This window comes from Triticum urartu, chromosome 1A (genome assembly GCF_056163025.1).
Source record: "Triticum urartu cultivar PI428250 chromosome 1A, HENAU_Tu73, whole genome shotgun sequence".
In the NCBI taxonomy this organism is placed as follows: domain Eukaryota; kingdom Viridiplantae; phylum Streptophyta; class Magnoliopsida; order Poales; family Poaceae; genus Triticum; species Triticum urartu.
In genome coordinates, this window is record NC_141873.1 from 576,517,492 (window position 1) to 576,539,374 (window position 21,883).

Below are 21,883 nucleotides of genomic sequence, written 5' to 3' on the forward strand. Positions count from 1 at the left end.
TAAAACATTCTTACTTAATTAACTTAGCATGAGTACTCACTTAGCATAGTAGGTCTTAACATAAAAGTCATTACATCATAGATAAAACCAACTAGTTCTTAAACCATAAGAGTACCTCCCTCCCTCATACCATTCTGAAAGCACATAAAACTTTCCCAAAATATACACCTAACATGCATGACATTCCAAGGCAGCTATATATATAGGCCTACTAATTACTTAACCCACACACCAAGCACTTCACTCATTCATAATTGCCTTGATCCTCTCCAGCTTATCTTTGCTGGCATGCCCAGCATTGACCAAATCAGCAATCAGATACTCCAGCTTCTTCTTCTCTTTCTTAAGTAGGTCCCTGTCCCCCTCCACTTCCTTCATGGCCTTCCTCATGTTCTGAATGATATCTGCTTGGCTTTGAAGAATGCACCTTTGCTCCTTGGCAAGCTTCATCTTTTCCATACTTATCTCAATCTTTGCTTGATCCTCAAGTTGTTTCTTCTTTGCATTTAGATCATTGATTGCCTGACTGGTAAAGTCCATGTCATGAGACATCTTGCCATCTTGATAGTCAAAAAGCTTGGATAAATCTTCCACCAACTGGCTGTAGTTGTTTGACAGGAAATCAATTTCCTTCTGTAGCTTGGCCACCTCTTTCTCATGGGCTTGTTTGTCCTGCACCCTCCCCAAGTTCTGCTCATGGTACATGTCCCAAATCCTTGTTAGGCACCTTTGTAGAATCTCTGGCCAAGGACCATCCACCCACTCCACAACCCCACAGTTCACACCTACATCCTACAGAAGCAATTATTTATAATTAAGCACAAATCACTTAGTAACAAACTTAGTACAGATAACCAAAGTTCACACCTACATCAATATGCTCTCTGAATTAGCATCAGACATAAATTCAGTTAACAGCTATATTTAGCAGTAGATATAAATTCATTTAACTCTGTTCTTTTTTAGGTAACAGCTATATTCAGTAAACACCTAACTAATACATTCAGTTCACATTACACTAAAGATCTCTGCATGTAGGTGTTCTAAGGTTCAGTCATGTATTGAATTCAGTTAACTACAACACACATCTCTGCACATCACACATCTCTGCACCACATGCTGCACCACACATCTCCACCAGCAAAACAAGATTTAATACCTGCTGCACAGGACAACCCAGGAATCGCCTCCCAGTCAAAGCACCTTCAAAAGCCACCATCTTCTTCGGCCTCTGATGATGCATCATGCACGTCGGCTCAGATTCAGTGTAAGAACCACAGAAAGATGGTTCCACCACACTGTCAGGGGTTTCCTGCAAAAGAAACTTCGAATCAAACCTAAAGCAACTTGGAATCTCCAACTTGGATGAACTAACCCTAACCCTAACTCTGTTCCACCATTATGCACTTACAAAGAGCTGAGGATCCATTGAAACCATGTTGATGTCCTCGTCCGAGCTCTCCTCGTCATTCCAGGATGGCATCCTCAACTTCTACCGGCAGCAATGGCCGCGGCGGCGACAGCGACAGGCTGACCTAGCTCAGAGCACCAGGGAGAGGGGAGAGGATGAGGACGAGTGAGAGCGAGCGAGGAGGAAGAGAATGAGCGAGTGGCTGAGCTCGCTCGCTCTCACTTATTGACCCGACCGACGGCGGCCGTTCCGACAGGGGACGGGCCGTTAACGGCTGTCCGCGCGCGCCGGGCGTCAGTTAGCCCGCGTGGCAACTGTTGGCGGGCCCAACCGGTCAGAATAGGGGTTAGCGCGGGCGAAGCGAGCGATTACGCGAGTTGGTAGTTTTTTGCCACGGCTTAGGAAAAATTTAGTAGTTTTTCGCACAAAAACGTAGAGTGGTAGTTTTCTGTCACGTTTCCGGCAAATGTGGTAGTTTTTGGTTAAATACTCAGTATGTTCACCTCACATGCATGTGGTCCACGCGCGTACTCCACTGGCGATCTCCCAATGGACCTCCATCCCAACAACAACAATAACAACAACACCGACCGTGAGCTGCCGGCGTGTGCATGGATGGCATATTTTGCATGTCGATCCACCAAATATACGTCCAGCTTTCTCCATGCACGTGGCGGCCGGCTCTAGCGCACTGCGTCGCACGAATGCGCTTTGCTACAAGATCGACATGCACCATCAATACACTTGTGCTTGTGTTGTGCTCGCTTGGACACAGCCGGGCACGCTATGTGGCCATTGCCCTAGAAGAAGCATAAATGGTAGACTTACGGGAAACAAATGAATTAAACATTTTTTCCGAGTAACATATGGATTAATTTTTTTGATATAGTGAAAGTTAGGCGCGCAAGACGAATGAAAGGAAGGCCACTGGGTCTTTGGCAGCTCTGTAATGTTTGTCAATATGTCACAACCTAAAAGTTTACATAGCTATCCTACAAGAAAAAGGTTATATTAGCTTTTTCTTATAGAGAAAGAAGACGAAATGGTTACTGGCTAGTTGCACATATATGCGTACACGCCTTTGGACGGTTCTGAGCACGCGGGTGTGCATGCTCTTTCTATCATGTGAAAAGTAATCGTGGGTAGACAAGTATCAAGAACAAGGAACTCTAGTGGTTGGGTGTAAAGCGGGAAACGCCCTTCACGTCGTGTCAACCAAAATGGTAACACAAGCAGCTTGTTGTACATGTAAGGACAAGGGCGGGTGTGCAACAAAAATAATTACCCACACAAAATAAGCGCTGAGAACATATTTAGGTTTCCTTCTGGAAAAAAATATGCTCGCCATAACCTCCACAAAACAACCACTGAATCAAAATATTTACATCTTTTTTGTGCTCTATTTGCATGATGAGCTTCGATAAGTGTACTTTGCACAAATATTTTCGTGATCTTCTTTAGCCAAACGTGTCATAGGTTGATGCATGCTTCATCTAGCGACGAAAGCAACGACAAGGCGGACGAGGCACAAGAAAACTAGGCTTTTCATCGAGAATCGTTCGTGGAGTGAGAAATAATTGTTTTGCTCTGACTTAGTGTTACAGCTACCGACCATAATCACAATGTAGCGTTTGGTAAATAAGTGAGTAGAGTGCCGATGCTAGGCACTCAAGAAGAATGAAAGCAAACACTTTATTTTTAGAAGAAGATAAGGTAAGCCTACTGGACGGCTCTAACTAAGCAAAGGTATACGGTAATACCCCTTTTTGTGTAACCGTCCGTAGACAAGTATCTGAAACAAGGAAGTATGACTGCTATGTAGTAGTCACTGTTTGCCAAAAAAGAGAGAAATAAATGTAGTAGTGGTTTGGCGTAAAGGGGAAAGCATGCAAGTACCAAAACAAGTGGAGAGACCCTGACGTTGTGTCTACCCAAGATGGTAAGATCAGCTTGTTGATCTAAGGACAATGGTGACCAAATGTAATGTCTCCCTGTGCAAATAGACCTCTACTAGAACTAAAAAGAATGCCGCGTCAGCTTCAACGCACCCTTTTCACTGTAATTATAGTGTGAGCTTTCGTCCCGGGCAGGACATATATAGGTCGGCTGATCACGACCCAATGATGAAAGAAGGTGTCATATTCGTCCACAGAATAACTCTTTTAGCAACAAGGGTTGGGCTGCTGTCTACGCCTTTAGTTACAATAGAGCCAGAGAAAATGAATGAGACCCCACGATCGTGGTTATGAACTTAGGATCACCAAGGGGAGCAACTTGAGCAACATCGGTGTTCTTGTTAGGCTTTGAGGTTAAGGTTTTGGGTGTGCAATGGATCTTTGGGTCTAGGCCAATGCGTCAATCCGACAATGAAATAGGGCCACTATGAGAGGTGAGCTTTGTTCGAGAGGCAGGGGCCCCATTGATAAGAACAAGAAGATAATACTAAGACATGTTACCAAGAAGATAATTCCTCTGGTTGATATAGAACATATACGTAATAAATGAAACATTTTCAACTCAATTCACCCTATCCCGTGACAAAAAAGAAAAACATTGCGACTGTCCATGGTGAGTACCCCTGCTAGCTCTCCGAGGACCAAAGTAAAGAGCCAACCCTAAGCAACTACATGTATGTATGTACACCAAAAGAGGCAAAGCGTAAGAAGGGAAAAGCAAGGAAGGATGCTCTAGCTGCTTGCGACCGAACGGAAATGGAGGCGATGCCGTCAACAAAACTACGCCGTCGAAACCCGCCGTGGCCGCCCCATAACGGCATCGTAGAGATCTTGTGTTGTAGCAGTTCACGAGCTCCTGTTCACCCAGATACACTGAGGTCGACTGCACGGTAGGCAGCTTCGTGGCTGAGAAATGAATGGATAAAGCAACACTGGGTAATGCTGGGTAAGTGAGTACATCAATGCGGATTGTGGCGGTTAAGCCGGTGGAGAAGGATGGCGTTTTTTGGAAAACAGAAAAAGTTAAAGGTGACAGGATAGGTTAGCGCATCTCCAACGCCGACCCTCGAACCTCCTGTAATCATCCGGACTGCGGAAACCATCCAACACAGTCCTGTATCGGTCTGCGGCGTAGTCTGGATCCGTTTTCTTGCGCGAACCGGAGACAAAAGTGCGGAGGTTTGCGAGAGTCCGAACCGACCGCAAACTTGCTTCTCACCGCCCCGGCCCATCAAAAACCCATCAGCCGCCCCTCCCGCACTTTCCTTCCGATGCACGTGCCGCTTACCGCGTCGCATTCATGCCGACCCAGAGCATGCGGAGGCCAGCATTGATGCCGTGATGTGACCGGACAGAGAGAGGGCGGCACTCACCGACGCGACCTCTCGGCAGCCGCCACTTCAATGTGGACGCAGGTTCCCGAGGAACGAACTCCGGCCGCTGCGCCGCATTGAAGCAGTTGACCGGCCCTTCGTGTGGCATGGCCGCGGCTATTTAACCGCACTCCGGCGCCGTCCACATCGCATCCTCCTCCTCTTAATCCTCCTCTCCCCGCCCATCTCCCTCCACAGCTCCAGCGATGGCAAGTCCTGGGCATCGACGCCTGCAGGCGGTTCCAGGGCGAGATCTAGTGGAACGTGATGACGCCGCCCTCGAACTCCAGGGTCGTCGCCCTCATCGGCTGGCGGCGACTCAACGCGGTAGGAGATCATCAGCTCCTCCGGCAATGAGAAGGACCAGCAGTCGTCGTTGCCGCAGTCCGCGCCGGCGATGCCGGGCCAGGTCTACGCTGCCACTGTCGCCGAGTTCGAGGAGTAGATGGAGCTGATGCTCCATCACTCTGTCGTTCACATCAAAGGCCCGGCTCCGCCACAGGGGACACTCCTCCCCGTGAAGCCAGAGTCGGCATCCCCTCCACGCTCTGCGCCGCCGCGCAGTCGCAGTGTCCAAATCGGACACCGTGTGAAGGAAGAGCAGCTCTTGCCGCCGCCCCAGCACATCAAGGAGGAGCTCGGCTCGCCGCTGCCCCGGCGCTTCGTCGAGGAGGAGCACCACTCGCCGCCGCCCCAACATGTCATCAAGGAGGAGCGCCGCGCATCGCCGCCCCTGCACGCGATCACCTTCTCCACTACCTCGGCAGCGAAGGGAGCGGCGGTAGCTGTTCGTCCTCCCATAGCGCCATGACGGCGCAGGAGTACACCGACTGGGAGCAGCGCCGGCGCGACAGCCGCAACGGGCCGCGCCGGTCCAAGTTCATGGACTCGGACGTTCCCCCACCACACATCGGGGGTAGCAATATCCCTAGCTTCTTTTTGAGGGGTAGCAGTATCCCTAGCTATGTGGCTCCAACTCACCAAGCCGCCTACAACAAAAAAAAGCAAAGCACGAGAGAGCCGGAGAAAGCACAGGACAATGTAACCAGCTCACGAGATGACAGAAGAGAGATACTATAGGCCACAGTCAGATGACACGCCACAGCTAGCGTTCCCCATTTGCGTGCCGGTACACGTCGCTCGCTCGAGCTCTGCCGTTCATGCAGATATGCTTAGATGAGAACGAGATCGACGACACGGCTGTCGGGTACGTGGACACAGGACACCAGCATGCTCATAGGCGAGACCGTGATCATGCATGCAATCGGGTAGGTGGACACCAGCCAGCTAGCCGTGCGGCTCAGGAAAAAGAACGGCCAGTTTCCTGGTCGGGTTTTTCTTTTCCTTTGAAAATTAAAGCTGGCTTTTCAATTTCATTTAACTGAAACCAGCACATCCTATCTTACAAACAACCCCCCCCCCCCCCCCCCCCAAAAAAAAAAGCAGAACATATACTTCCACGTTCATTATTATGAGTTGGTTTGGATATTTCAATATGAACGACATAAGAATAGAATGGATGAACAAATATACTAAAATATGTCTATATACATCTAATTTAGAAAAAAAATAGAGTGTCTTACAATAATGAATAGATGGAATAGCAGATACCTTGAGTGAAACAAAGAACCCATGCTTTTGGTCATCAACAGACTGGATTCTCAACAACATGAGCAGAGAATCATTTTATAGACACATATGGCTTATGAACAACTTTTGCCTGTTTATCCCACTGTCGTCCATCCCTCTAAACTGGCGAACCAACAGAATTTCCTAGCAAGTCTGCACTGCCCTGCAACCCAAGCCGTCAACCTTTGAACTTGCCTCTGCCTGCTCGCCACCGGTTGCGGCTCTTTCCTGGCCCTAGGCCTTGCCGGCGTCTATGGGCCTCTCCACATTCGCGTGAACACCGCCATCACTGGCCTTGGTGCATTGTCGTGCCTCCTTACCCAAATTTGAAAATGGGGCAACTTACTTGAAACTAAACCGGTGAAAAAACTATTTTCAAGATGTAGCAGTAACTTGTATACCATAGCTAATCATTTGTTCCTGAATTGAACATGAGGTTGTTTCTATCCCTCTTGCACATTTTTTTACTTACTGCATAACTTAACTTTTAGGCGATTTTCTGGCAAGTTTCAAACATCATAACCATAGTATATCTTACCATGGTCATAAATATATCGCCGTTCCTCGTCGAGACTCCGTAGGTGGTGAAACATTTTTCCATTGAGAGAATGGTAGTTGGTATGTGAAATTTGCACTTTCTTTTCCATCTCTTTTGATCCCACGGTGACATAGTTCAACGATCAACAGTGACCAAATCACGGCATAAGTCTCCATGCAAAACCGGCTCCTGTGCATTTTGTGACGACGAAAGCAACGCGGAGAGTAGAGGCATCGCCATAGTAGTTAGCGTCATGAGAAGAAGTTTATGTAGGGAATATCTTTATATATATAATCACTTTGCCGGCAAGTCCGAGCCCCCGCGAAATGCGTGAGGCAATGATGGATGTAGATAGAACTAAGGAAACATCACTTCAGTGTTTAGTATCGCCGTGCGCGTGGTGGGGTGGGTGGGGGCTTCTTTCGAGCCGGAGGCTTTGGTTGAAGTTAGTGTTCATTGGAGCTATGGGTAAAGATTGATGCTTGATCCCATAGAGAAGTATCGACGATGCGGATATAGCCACGCTGAGGAGGGAGATGAGCTTTGATCGAGGGAAGGCGCAGTGGCGAGAGGGAGCAGAAGAGCAAAAAGAAAATGGATTAGTGTATCGGAAGTAAAAAAATCTTAAATTTTCATTGACAAAAAAATAATTATTTTGCAATCCATCGAGCCATGATGTTTCCTGCCCACACATTTGAAGTGTGAAGTGGCCTCCATCTCCTGAACTTCAAAGTTTCAACAGGTCATGCTTTTTTTCTTTTTTGAAAAGGAGGTTATAACCTTCAGACTCTGCATCATTGTGATGCACACAATCATTGTTATTAATCATTAAGCATAGTGCATAACAAAGACAATCACAACTGAACCATTACAAAGAGATGAATAAAACACCTTTGGCTAAGTCGACTTCTTCCATAATAACACCTTCAGGAAGAGGCACACGATCTCCTGTCGCCATCATCATATCCGCCTGATGGCCAGAACAAGGATTTTCATCATGATTGCCGAGACCAACCACGGGACACTAGTACATCAACAAGGAGACAATGCCTTCAATAATGTAGCTAGTAATAGATGTCAGAACAAGGTTTTCACCCTGGACATGATGCAATGTTCAAAAAACCACCTTAAAACAGGTTTGCCGATAATCATCTCAGCTAGTACACTGCGCTAGGCCATAGAGCGTTAGCGATTGGGTGGGACTCATCCCACCATAGACAGCTTCCACGACAATAAAGGGGCCGCCCATGCCGCAACGCAGACCTGTTCGTAGCCCATCCATGCCAGCATGAGCTGTCATGCAGCATCCACCACAAGCCCTTGTCCGCTGCCCCAACTTCCTCCGCGTGAGCAGAAGCAGATGCTGCCAAGCTTGATGCCGACGGGGAGCTTCTGGTGTGTCCTTCCCCATCAACACGAACGCCGGGAACCTTCACGTGCGCAGGCCGCCGCCCGTGCATGTAACGACAAACATCCGTCGTCGGGCAACCTGAATACTCCGGCACTACACCACCCTTAGCGTGCCAACTGTGGGATCATCCACCCCACATGTCCTCAATGACTAATTGGCCCTTGCTGACAACATGGCATGGCGGCGCGCACATCCACATCTCCTCATGATGCAGGAAAGGTTGCAATGGTTCTAGTCCTTCGACCATCTGGAGTTAGCGCCCTCTAGGGCAACAACGATGGTGGTAATGTAGCATTCAAACTGCTCCGCCAAAGATTGGTGTCGACTTCAATCAGCACAAGACCCATGGCCGACAACGTGATTCTTTGCCTGCGGGGAGGCACCCCTCAACGCGTGAGACAAGGCTTTGGTGGCGTGGCGACCCCTAGCCTGTATGGAGGCTTCCCTCAACGCACGGGACGAGGTTGTGTGGCATGGTGACTACCGTGACCATGGTGTCTCGATAGCCAATGCAATTTCCAATGGCGATCCGCCCGAGCGGCGAGAGGAGGGGACGTGTCTGCCGCGACCCCATGACTCCCGGTGGATTCCATCTCCACGGTGACCCATGGTGAGGAGGCGGCGAGCAGGTAGGGCGCTATGGCAGGCACTTCGGCCAGCGTGACCGCCATGGTCTCAACACGTCTTGATAGGGATGCATATTTGGAACCCTCAGGGTACCCCCGGACCATACTTAGTAACTAAAGAGGGTCGGGCAACCAATATGTGGTTGGATGGTTAGGAGGACAGTGGTATCCCCAGTCCACCAGGGTTTAAATCCTAGTGCCCACATTTATCTTGAATTTATTTCAGAATTTTCGGTGATAAGCGTTTAGCGGGAGGAGACGTTCCCGTTGACTACAAGGCGCCTACGGTGATTTCGTAAAATCTCAAGATGACATTTCGGCTCATTCTCTCAAAGGTGCTCATATGGGTAGGGTGTGCATATATGTGTTTATAGGTGTGAATGTATGTACGTGTATATATGAGCGGTTGCATCTGTACTGTGTTAACAAAAACAAAAGATGGTCGGAGGGTATCCTCGAAGATTCAAAATTTGCGCGCCTACGTCTTGGTCATTGTTAGATATCCCTAGCGCTAGCTATCACCAGTTGATTCACCGCAGAAATCGGGCACGGACCAAACTAAAGCCAACGTCAAGGCCGCCTACTGAAAAGGCAGAGCACGAAAGGGGAAAGCACTGGACACTGTAGCTTGCCTGTGACGAAATGGAAAGGGGGTTGCCATAGACAGAAATAGGCTATCGTGGTCGCTCCACAACAGCATGCGCCCCTGTGGATTTGTACGCGGCAGTACCCTATCGGCCTAGCTAGTTGCTGATACAATGAACCAGCTAGTTAGTTCACGAGTTGAAAGACGACTAGTAAGCGTGCACGTGCAACGCACGTATTGTTAAAAAGTTATGGTTTGATTTATCCTAACCTCTCATACTAAATGGATAAAAACATCTATAATTGGACTGCGAAAATATGACCCACCCCATGTATGTCACCTGACACATCCGAACAATGTCTGGACGTGTCCACTTTGAACCTCATTTGTCTACCCATGCGGTCAGGTCCCCCAAATTATGGATCACATGCATATTATTGGTTGGGATGGAGAGATAATAAGGAAAGAAAAACTGGGTCTGACGTGAGCCGCGTCTGATGTAGCAGACTGTCTGAACAACCTCATTTCTTCTCCATATATGGAATGAGTTTGAGGAACAGCCGACCTTTTTCTACTTTCTTGGGTCCTGGCAAGGGGCACAAAGTGGGGGAGGGGGTGGGCCCTGGGTGCTCTAAGTGCGGCAGTTTGCTCTCTGCATCCTCCGACACCACCCCAGAATAATACACCCTCGTGTCCTCCGACCTCGCTCACCCTTCAGTGAACCGAAAATTTATAAACAACGTGCCATTCTTGGAATATTTTGTCTTTTGATGGAAACAACAATCTATTGATCATCATTAAAAGAGTGTATGATGTTAGTTACAAACAGCTAACTAACAAGATCAGGGTATTCACCTAAATTCTTACCAACACTGTTAGTTCATGCACAAATGTATTGCTCTTTTTGCCTCACACACAACTTTTAAAATAAAACCAGGTAGCCAAGTCTTCAGATGGTTAATCTCTTCGTAGACGTTCCCGATGCAGCATATTGAGAACGTCTTGGCCTATATGAATTACCTTTTGCCAACAACTTCAAAACCACAATTCTTTGATTTGAAACCACAATCTCCCATGCTTTGGTCTTCTCAAGCAGTATAATGGTACTTGCCACCAAGTGAAACATACAAATAGCTATGAAATATCAAGATGTCCCATAAGATTACTAATAACAGAGAGATTGTTTGCATATAGATCACTGGATTTCTACTAACAAATAATGGTTGAAACCTTACTTTAAAATGCAATGCTTGAATGTAGCAAAAACTCGTTTCCTTATTTTCCGAGAACATACAAGAGAACTGCGTGTATATAAATTTATTAAGAAGAGAATAATACATCAATATAATGAAGGCCGACAAGAGCAACGATGCCACTAAGTTCAAACAACCATGAAACAAAGGAAGACACGACCTGAAACTACACATTGTTGTTTCTTCAGCAAAATATTTTTCTATGAAAAAATCAAGCTATAACTTATAGGTAGCACAACATAACTTTCCATATATTTCAAGTTTTGTCAGACCTCAGACTGATACCTGGGGAGAGGCACTTCAGGAGTCCCATAAACTAACTTCAATATGCTCCTTCTCTCTTACCAACACAAGGTTTAAGCTCAATTCACTCCAAAGAGAAAAGTGAACTATAAACTTTAGGCCAAAATATACATGCAAATGTTTCTCATATAAACTGGAATTATGTGCACCGTGAGCAGAAAACTTCATATTGAAGCTGACCTTATGTTTCTATAGAGAAGAGGCATGTAAAAAAAAGATACATCAGCATGCATCTAACAATGAGGCAACCACTTGCATCACGTTTCTGTTGACAAAAATTTCAAATGTACAAAGTCGAACACTGATATTACAATCATTTTTAAACTTTCACCATTAGTTATACAAACCAAATGTGTGTCTGTTATTTTCCACAAAGAGCACTACAAGCATCAAAAATTTGACAAGCATGGGCTGAAGTGTTATAACTTGAAGTAAATAAAAATAATGGTGATGTAAAGATTTGTTCTATGCCCTCAAGAACTTATTTTCTGAAGCAGACAATAGATGACTCCTAAAAAAATCTGATTACCTTTTACCTGAGTTTCCATTTTTTTATCAATAGTAAGATGTTTTAAATCTTGTAGTCTCAACTAATGCTGGTTTCAGGATGTGATATGAACCGTTAATGAAGCTGCAACAATATGGAGTAAAATAGATTTACTGGTTTCAGTCAAGCTAAACCTAAAAAAGGAAGGCCAATTATTTACCAGAGTTACAAATTCAGCGTGACGCCTTACTTTGCCGTTGGCTTGGAGGCCTCCCATCCCATCCTTGTTTATTCCTTATTCCACCCCTCTTTGTTTCCTTGAGCTCCTCCCCTTGCCCTTTTCCTCTTCATCATCCTGCAGCAAAGCAACAGAGTTGAGATGCATCCAACTTTCACAAATAACAAAGTAACTTTGGAACTTCATATAATATTTCTTCTTTCAATGTAGTAGAGTCCAACCTTCCGCAAATAGAGTCGGGCATAATTACTTTCTTCATATAGTTAGGTTTGCATAATTACTTTCTTCCTTGTAGTAGAGTCGGGGATCTTAAGATCGAACACCTGCAAGTTTCAGTGATGAGGTAACGGAAAATAGTTAATTATAATAGTATCGCTTTTTATGGGGATTATAACCGTATTGTTGCAAGCAGGGGTGTTGGACTAATTGAAGTTTCAGTCAACGGATTTATACATATATTATTCAGCCCATGTATTGGTAATAGCATTAGACTTCATATACCAAGTATGCATCAGCTTTGTTGACTTGTCAGTCCATTCATTTACTATCCAACCGAAGAACGAAGGATCCATCAACTTCAAAGTTCAGGAACTAAGGATCCATCTAGTTCAAGATTACATGGTTGATGGACTCACATGCATGTGATCTCAAAACAAAAAGAATTGATGATTTGGCAGGTTATACTTTACATCTAGTCAACAGCAAGATAAATCGCGCCATGAAAAAATTGACAAGTAGGCACGAAGGAATTAAAAATATGTTTTTATTGCTAAAGTAAGGAGATGACATTTGGAAGTTTGATTGCTGAAATAACAATGATTAACCTTGAAAAAATAGAGCAAACAGAAACGCTAACAGAAGAAGCAGGTGTACTGGAATATTAAGACTATGATTCTAACTGACTGATCCAACTGATCCAGCACTATGCGTTTCATCTCGACGTAGGACATATTTGTTCTCCTTGTTGGTCAACTTCAAATACGCCCATGATCCTGTACACGTAGATGTTCTCTGCATCCCTCTTATCAGCCCTCAGAACCTGCCACCAGTCGCCTAGACAATAAAAAACATAAAAAGTTAATTATTTATGTATATTAGCAAGCTATACAATTTGGGATGGATTTGCATTGTCCATACTGTAATATTTAGTAGCATCCAAATAGTTTGCCTGCTCTTTGGTGAAGCACAGAGCCACTACATTAAAGAGTTCATGTGTTGTTATTTCAGAGAATGTATTATATAATGCAACATCATGCTTCCTGTAATCTGAGAATTACCGTAATTATCACATTGTAATATGACAAACACTGAGATCACGGGTTGTGGTTACTATATTTAGGCCAAAAAAAGTGACTTGTATGGAAGGATACTCGCCTACTATTGTGCCATACAAAAAGGTGAAAGGGGGAAATATTACTTCACATCATCCGTGTATACAGGAAATCATCAGACATTATACGCTTGCGTCATGAACTCTTGCTCTAAAAAAATATGAAGGCACCTGCCAAATCGCCATGCACCATGCAGAAATTAGTAAATTCAAGAGTAGCACTACCCATAATAAAAGCAGATATAGATTAGTAATCAAACTCTCAGGCTGGTTCAACATATACATACAGCAAACCTGGATGACGCGGTGGCATTTGGTGAGTGGTGACACAGAGGATGTTGGCAACTCTGAGATGGAGGGGATCAGGGAGCAATTACTCGTCAGTCGTCGTCGCCTATCGGCATGACCATCCACGGTCAATATTTGAGTATATGCTCATCCGTATCCGGACATACGTGAGAAACTCTCGGACTCGCGGAAAGAAGTAGCAGCGTAGGTCGCCGCCGTGGCGGGTGGAGGAGCACTCAGATTGCTGCACGGCGAAGTCGGCGAAGGAAGCGTGGCCGGCGAGGATCTGGTCGTGGAGCACGGCAAGGTCGGCGAAGGATGCGCGGCCGGCGAGGATCTGGTCGCGGCGCACGGCCGCATCAGCGTGCGTGGTGGCGGAGATGACCCGAGACCCCTTGTATGACGCCCGCACCGTCGCCTCACCCGCCGCCGCCCATCTCTTCGTTCCACCAATTGGCTCCGTTCACTCGAGCCAGCAGAGGAGCGGCGGCAGGCAGTGGGCTGGCAATGACAATTTTGGGAAGACTGGATCGGGAGTCAACAGGTTCCTGGCACTGGCGATCCCGCGGACGGGTGACACGCTGATATGGCAGGGTCCTGGGTGTTCTGTCGTATCGCCTCCCTGCTGTGGTGATCTCGCGGACGGATGCCACGCTGCTCGCGATGGCGATGGTGATCGTGCGAGGTCGCGCTGTTGGTGAGCGGCGTCGAGGTTAAGGGCGAGGGGAGCTGATTTCGTTCTAGTTTCCTTAGTTTGCGATGAGAACTGCGTGATTGTAGGGGACGGACGCGGGGCCGGTTGTTGCACATTTCTCTTCTCGTGGGTGGATGGTGGAGGTGGAGTACGGTCAGTCATTGGAATTTGCCAAGTCCACACCATAAATCTACCAGATAAACGATGGCTGTTAGATTGAGACACGTAGGACTGATTGTGTGATGATGATTGGTTTGTGCGTTTTGTGGGACTAATTGTTGGGTGTACGTGAGAAAATTTTTGTTTGATTGTTTAATAGTAATGGAGAGAAGAGGGCGACTAGACCCCTGACCACGTACGTGCGTGCACGGCCCATCGGTCTCGAACGGGCAAGCACCGGTCACGCGGACGGGATGAGATACGGCGGCCGAGACCGGCCCGTGAAATGCGATGGTGTGACGCCGCTGCTGTTCATGCAGATATGCTGAGATCGACGGCATGGTAGGCCAGACAGCTATCATGGACTATACAGCTCATGCATGCATGCATGCGATCGATCGGGCACGTAGATACCGCTAGCTAGTGTCCTCGTCGGTTAATCGTTGATCGTCATGATATATCGTACACTAATTAACCCAGCTAAACCCCGCTAAAGCCTTATGCCGCGTAAGCCCATTAGTCCTGGTTCAGTCCAGAACCGGGACCAATGGATGCATTTATCCCAGTTCGTGCGGCTAAGGCATTAGTCCCCGGTTCACCTGAGCTCTTTAGTCCCGGTTCGTGCCACGAACCAGGACTAAAGTGTGCGATGCCCATTAGTCCCGGTTGGTGGCATCAACCGGTAGGTTAGATCTTTAGTCCCGGTTGGTGCCACCAACCGGGACTAATGGGCTTTGAGGCATTAGTACCGGTTCATGGCACGAATCGGTACTAAAGGTCCCATTTTCAAACTCTCCCCCCCTACCCCCCCGACCGCCTTTTCAGTTTAAAAAAAACAAAAGAAAATGATGGAAATGTCAAAAAAATAAAATAAAATAAGTTTCCCATGTGATATGTGGTCTAGTTGTTGGGAAAATTTACAAATATGAGTTTCAACTTTATTTACAAAATCTCTCTGGAATTTGTAAAATGGGCATAACTTTTGCATACGAATTCGGATTAAAAAGTTTTTTATATGAAAAATCATCTACTCGAAAAGTTACATCCGATGGAGACCGCCTACGGCCTGTTTGCAAATTATAGAATCCTCAAATTCCAAAAGAAAAAAAAGTTATGCTCAAATTTCAGTTTTTTTAAATTTTCATTAAATCTAGTCAAACTATGGTCAAATTACTTATTCAAGAAGTATTAGTGTTACTAAATAATTATTCAAGAATATTAGTATTATTAAATAATTATTTCAGTTTTTTTGAATTTTGGTCAAATCTGGTCAAACTATGGTCAAACTATGGTCAAACAATGGTCAAACTACTTATTCAAGAAATACTAGTGTTACTAAAAAATTATTGTTTTTTAGAACAATAGTTTCAAACTCAAACAGTGAAATGTGTGACTTCATGCTCAAGCTAAACTCCTGAGGGTTAATAGGATTGTCATCTTACTATTGTCAGGAAAACAACAAGTGCAAACTTGGAAACGAGGGAGAATAGAACCCGGAAGTTAAGCGTGCTCAGGCTGGCGGAGTGGGAGGATGGGTGACCGTCCGGGAAGTTAGATGATTTGAAATGATGAATGGTGATTAGAGATTAAATTGAGCAATGATGAGGGGTGATTAGAGATTAGAAGTTAAAATAATTCAGAAATTTGAAAAAAAAATACAAAAAAATTTCAAAAAAAATCAAAACATTTCCTTTAGTACCGGTTGGTGTTACCAACCGGGACTAAAGGTGGACCGGCCACGTGGAGGGCCTTTAGTCCCGGTTCTGGTTTGAACCGGGACTAAAGGCTCAGGGCATTAATACCGACCTTTTAGTCCCGGTTCAGGAACCGGGATTAAAGGCTCAGGGCATTAATACCGACCTTTTAGTCCCGGTTCAGGAACCGGGACTAAAAGCCCTTACAAACCGGGCAACAGACCCTTTTTCTATCAGTGTCGAAAGATGAATGGACGCCGACGCCATCGACCTGATGATCGCCAAGACCTGTGCCTCCGCTGTCAACTTGACCTGTAACTCTTTGTAAAAGGCCGGTGAGTGTAGCATTTTTAGAGATACGAGTAGTACTACTAGCACTGTGCAGCGTGCAGGTTTTTCACCTGCTTGGTTGGGCGTTCAGCCACAGGAGCATGCATGCATGTCTTTCACTTTGGTGCTTGCATGCGTAATTATTGCCAGATGCATGGCCTCTCCTGTGCTCGGCGCACTTGTCCATTCTCTTCTTCATGCTTTTCTATGTTTACTCAATTTTAGGTTTCTTTTGTGGGAATACTTAATTTTATGTTACTAAGGTGATACAATAATAAGAAGAAAAATGCAAAGTAAACCATAATTGACACAATCAGCTGCAACGCTAAAACCAACCTCCTACAACCTCCGTCTGGGTTTTATTAGGCCCCCTCACATTTTGTGCCAAAATTCGACCATACATTTGCATAATAAAATACGAGTAATAAGTAGAAAATGATACCATTGAAAGCTTCATTTGAAAATGAATCCAACAATATAATTTTTACGACAGATGACTTATATTTTGCAAATCAAATCTACGGTTAAATTTTAACCCAAAATATAATGGAGTCTAATAAACTCGGATCCATGTAGTATATGTGTAAGCATAAGTCATATCTACGCACCCAACTACCAGTAAGTTACACATGTCCATCAATCGCTGAAACACGGTTGATGCATGATCGCTATACAGCTCTATACAAAGCTCACTATTTTGCTTAATTCCAACTTTTCCCGCTCTCATGTGGGCATTCCAGTGCTTTCTCGACTAACCCAAGAAAGTGAAGGCTCGGTAATGGTACCTTTGGCACACTGCGGGTGCAAGGATAGCTAGTGGTACGCAAGGCCACACAACCACAAGAAGATTCTGTTGCATCTCCTGGTCGACAATGATCAGGTCCATGGCGCATCAGCTTTCTTTTCCATGGTTAGGGGTGGGTTGTCTCTCCATGGAGATGTACTTTTGGGCGCTCTTTGCTAGCATAGGGTCTATATGTTGAGCATGCATGATAGTGCTATATGTTATACTTACTATTCTAACAGGGGAGCATGTTACGCATGTGCATTAACTTGCTATACTGGTCATTAGGATTAGGTTAGTGGTTGCAAGAGCTGATTCAGAGACATGCTGTATATACTACTAGAAATAGAGGTTGGCTGAATTGATCGATAACCACCAAAGGGCAACTCCTGGCCATGTGAACTGACAATAGTTCCCAAAACACGTGGATCGGATGAAATTATATCATCAATCATATAAATTATAAATTATTAGATAGATAATCTGGCGGACTACATAATAAATTCATTGTTGAGATTTCTTGAACGTGCTTGAGAATGTAACCCGTGAACCGGATTGACTATTTTTTACGATGAGAATCAAAATCGGCATCGATCTTTTGTCGCATGCAAGCATGATAAACAAGGTTCCAAGGGTCACAACCCAACCACGGTATGTATTTAACAGTTCCACAATTGTCCACTACTTTTGTAGACAATGAAATTCTCTAGCAAGTTGCTCGACGAAAGCGATACTAGCAGTATATAAATCCAGATGACTAGACTGATGACTGTATATTGGAACAGAAAACATATCCTAATATAAATCATTGTACTAACAAAAGGAATAAGTTATCACACCCAACATTCGCTAAATTGACGATGACCCAATCCTATACTTACATGAAACTGGTCCTAGCTAAGAACATGATACTCCAAAAAAGAAAGGTCAAACCATTTTGGAGCTGGGCCGAACCACCACTTTTTTTTTGAAGGGAGACCAGCAAGGCTGGGCTTTTTCATTATGATAGGTAGGGAGCAATATGTACATAGACCAAGACGGTCATAAGGATGAAAAAGAAGAGGAAAATAAAAGGAGAAGAAAAGAAAAAGAGGACAGCACAGGCGAAAATCTCTCAGCCTGGGTCCCTGAAGGGCGACAGCAGGCAGGATGCACCCCCCAGTCTCCACAATTCCAAATCTCCTCGAATCTCCCTCATTGTGGTTTTCACCGTTGAGATTTTGTTGTGTTTCGCTCAAGCCATATCCTCCATGACACCAGGATCATCATTGATTTGATGCCCTTCTTTTGTGCAGCCGTCGTCTTGGAGATGATAGAAATCCACATCTCTTTTGAGCTTTCAGGGTTTTGCCATCCAGTGGGATCGAGTGATCTGCATCCAGACCAGTCCGCAGCCTTTTGCCAGATCATCCTGGCATGTGGGTATTCCCATAGGATGTGCAGCGAGGTCTCCAAGTTCCGCAAACACAGAGGGCAAAAGTAGTTGTTTGGCCAGCCTCGACGTTGTAGACGATCAGCGCACCGCAAAATTTTGATAGTACTCCTACTTCTTTACACATACGTTTCACCATGCAATTTACACCACAAAATTTACAAGTGAGAACGCCCATCTGGATAAACGAAATACTGGCTTGAAACCAGCGGTCGTATGTACGTACATACGTGGTTTTTAGTGATGAACACGCAAGGGTTTGAAGAACGCGCGGCATGCAAGCCTGTTCTGCGCAAGTCGTCGCCTGTTGGTTGGTTGTTCTCGGTGGAAGAACTGCAAAATAAATATGAAATGACGAAACCATCAGTCGATGTCACACAAAAACAAAGCCATGTTCTATGATCAAGCAGTTGTTCCCTTGTCTGGCTCGATCGATCATAGTATCATATCATGTGCTGATCCGCCCTTCTGCTCTTTGTTCTCGCAACGGTCGGTCGCCGGGAGATCACGCGGCGTCAAGGGTCTTTTAGTTTGCCTAGTCTCCCTCCCGCCGTACGACCCCGGTTAATCATTGAGGATGCATTTCGTCCGAATTATAAAATGGTCAAGTGGCGCTTTGCAATAGGGCCCGGCCGATTTTTGTTTGGAAAACGTCGCGCTGCTTTTGGACACGACTGACCCAAGATTGGACTTTGACCAGCAATGGCTAGCTACAGGTGTTCCGACGGAAAGTACAACCGACGCAAGTGGTGATGTTTGATGGATCGATCGGTCTGGCATTATCGTGGATCGGATCAACTTTGCAAATGATCGTTCCTAATAGTATATCTGTCTATATCTCCTATGTGCACATGGTTTTGGGGCACGAGGACGGAGGACCGCATGCATACATGTAGGTACGTATGTCGTACGTGCAGTTGTTTGAAAATATGGAAGTACGTACATGCGTCGCGGTCGATGTTGCCGTCCGCCCCTTGATCATGTACACACGTACAGGAATATGCAGCACATAAAGAACCACACGCGTGCGTGGTACCATTTCGATCCCAAGGTACGTACAACATGCTGCACGCACACTTTAACCGACCGACCGACCGACGTCCCGGTGCGTGTCAAGCTGTACATGCAGCAGCGCCGTGGCGCCATAACTTGTCGAAACGAACGCGAACCAACGCAGCACCGTGCTGTCTCATGCATTCTGTGCCCAGCTAGCCAGATCTGAAGTATGTACTACCCGTCGTGGGGCCCTGCGGCCAGTGGCTCATCTAGCTGCCTTGTTGAGTGGATCCTGGAAGAAGTGTGGCGTGCTTGCTGGGCTCAGCTCACTCAAGTGCCCGGATCCGGAACGACCAATGCCTTGGCTTCAGTACATTCACCCCACCTGCGGTCCACGTACTCCACTGCCTCTGGCCGTCCCAATAGCAAGCAACACGGCCGTGTACTACGCCGAGGCCTCGTGGGTGGGTGATGGGGATACATCCGCACTAGCAGGAACAAGGAAATTAACCGTGCAACCATCAAAAAGCCACTCCGGCACTCATCCATCTCCGATCCCACGCCGGCCAGCCCGTGAAAACTCCGTACAAATCAAAACAGCGGGTTGCGCCGTAGAAATCCAACCGCGACACCAACACAAGAGCTCGGAAGGGAACTTGATTAGGGCATCGTCAACGCGGACCCTCGAAATGCTCGCAATCGAATCGAGCTGTGCGGACACAATTTATCATCCAACTCAGTACCTCATTGGTCAGCACACCAGTGTGGTTGCCTAAGTTCCCGCAAACAAGACGCAAACATTTTTTTTTAGGGGAACAAGACGCAAACTAAAGAAGGCTTTACAGTAGTCTGGACCAACACCACATAGGACTCCGATAGCCCTGGTTCACTTAAATCACCATCCTGCCCCACTTTTCTACACTCTGCTCCTGCACCCCATTTTCTTACATCCACACCATTCTCGTCTGACGCCACCGTTATATGTCTCTAGCGGTTGACCAGGCATCTTAGGACGTCGCAGCCCTACCCATGTGTCGGCCCGCCTTGGATTATGCCGTTGTCCACCTAGGATTCGCCCCCTTTGTCTTCTTGTTGACGCCGTTCATGACGGACACCACGTCTTGCAAGTCGTGACACGGCCGAGATGACAGCGTCCGGAACAACCAATGCCTGGACTTTGGTATGTTCACCCCACCTGCATGTGTTCCATGCGCGTATTCCACTGGCTATCTCCCAATGGACCTCCATCCCAACAGCAACACCAACACGACCGTGAGCTACTGCATGGATGGCATATTTTGGCATGTCGATCCACCAAATACTTGTAGCTTTCTCCATGCACGCAGCGGCCGGCTCTAGCGCACTGCGTCACACGCAAGCGCTTTGCTACCAGACCGACATGCACCGTCAATACGCTTGTGTTTGTGTTGTGTGCGCTTGGACTCGGCCGAGCACGATGGCGATGGCCACTGAGCGGTTAAACCTCCGCAACTTGCTTTAACTTCATTGTACCTATACGGCCACTGCCCTTTAGAAGAAGCAAAAATGGTAGAATTACGGGAAACAAACGGATTGAACCTTTCTTTTAGTAACATATGAATTAATTTTACTGATATAGCGATAGCTAGGCGCGCAAGAGGAACGAAAAGAAGGCCACTGCGTCTTTGGCAGCTCTGTAATGTTTGCCAACATGTCACAACCTAAAAGTTTACATAGCTATCCTACAGGAAAAAGGTTATATTAGCTTCTTCTTATAGAGAAAGAAGAAGAAATGGTTACTGGCTAGTTGCACATATACTCGTACACGCCTTTGGACGGTTCTGAGCACGCGGGTGTACATGCTCTTTCTATCACGTGAAAGTAATCCCGCGTAGACAAGTATCAAGAACAAGGAACTCTAGTTGTTGGGTGTAAAGCGGAAAACGCCCTTCACGCCGTGTCAACTAAAGATGGTAACACCAGCAGCTTGTTGTACATGTAAGGACAAGGGTGGGTGCGCAACAAAAATAATTACCCACACAAAATAAGCGCCGAGAACATGTTTAGGTTTCCTTCTGGAAAAAAAATATACTCGCCATAACCTCCACAAAACAACCATTGAATCAAAATATTAACATGTTTTTTTTTTGTGCTCTATTTGCATGATGAGCTTCGATGAATGTACTTTGCACAAATATTTTTGCGATCTTTTTGATCCAAACGTGTCATAGGTTGATGCATGCTTCATCTAGCGATGAAAGAAACGACAAGGCGGACGAGGTACAAGAGAAGTAGGCTTTTCATCGAGCATAGTTCGTGGAGTGAGAAATAATTGTTTTGCTCCGACTTAGTGTTACGGCTACCGACCGTAACCACAATGTAGCGTT

General features: G+C 45.9%; 1 protein-coding gene across 1 annotated transcript; it reads right to left on the minus strand.

The window, feature by feature from the left end:
- Positions 1-240: 240 nt before the first annotated feature.
- LOC147992956 (uncharacterized) lies at positions 241-1,519 on the minus strand. Its single transcript, XM_087541978.1, has 3 exons — positions 1,412-1,519; positions 1,160-1,312; positions 241-792 (listed from the first exon to the last, which is right to left on the minus strand). The coding sequence occupies exons 1-3, from the start codon at positions 1,481-1,483 to the stop codon at positions 241-243; spliced, it is 777 nt and encodes a 258-aa protein (XP_087398104.1). The 5' UTR covers positions 1,484-1,519.
- Between the last annotated feature and the right edge of the window lie 20,364 nt (positions 1,520-21,883).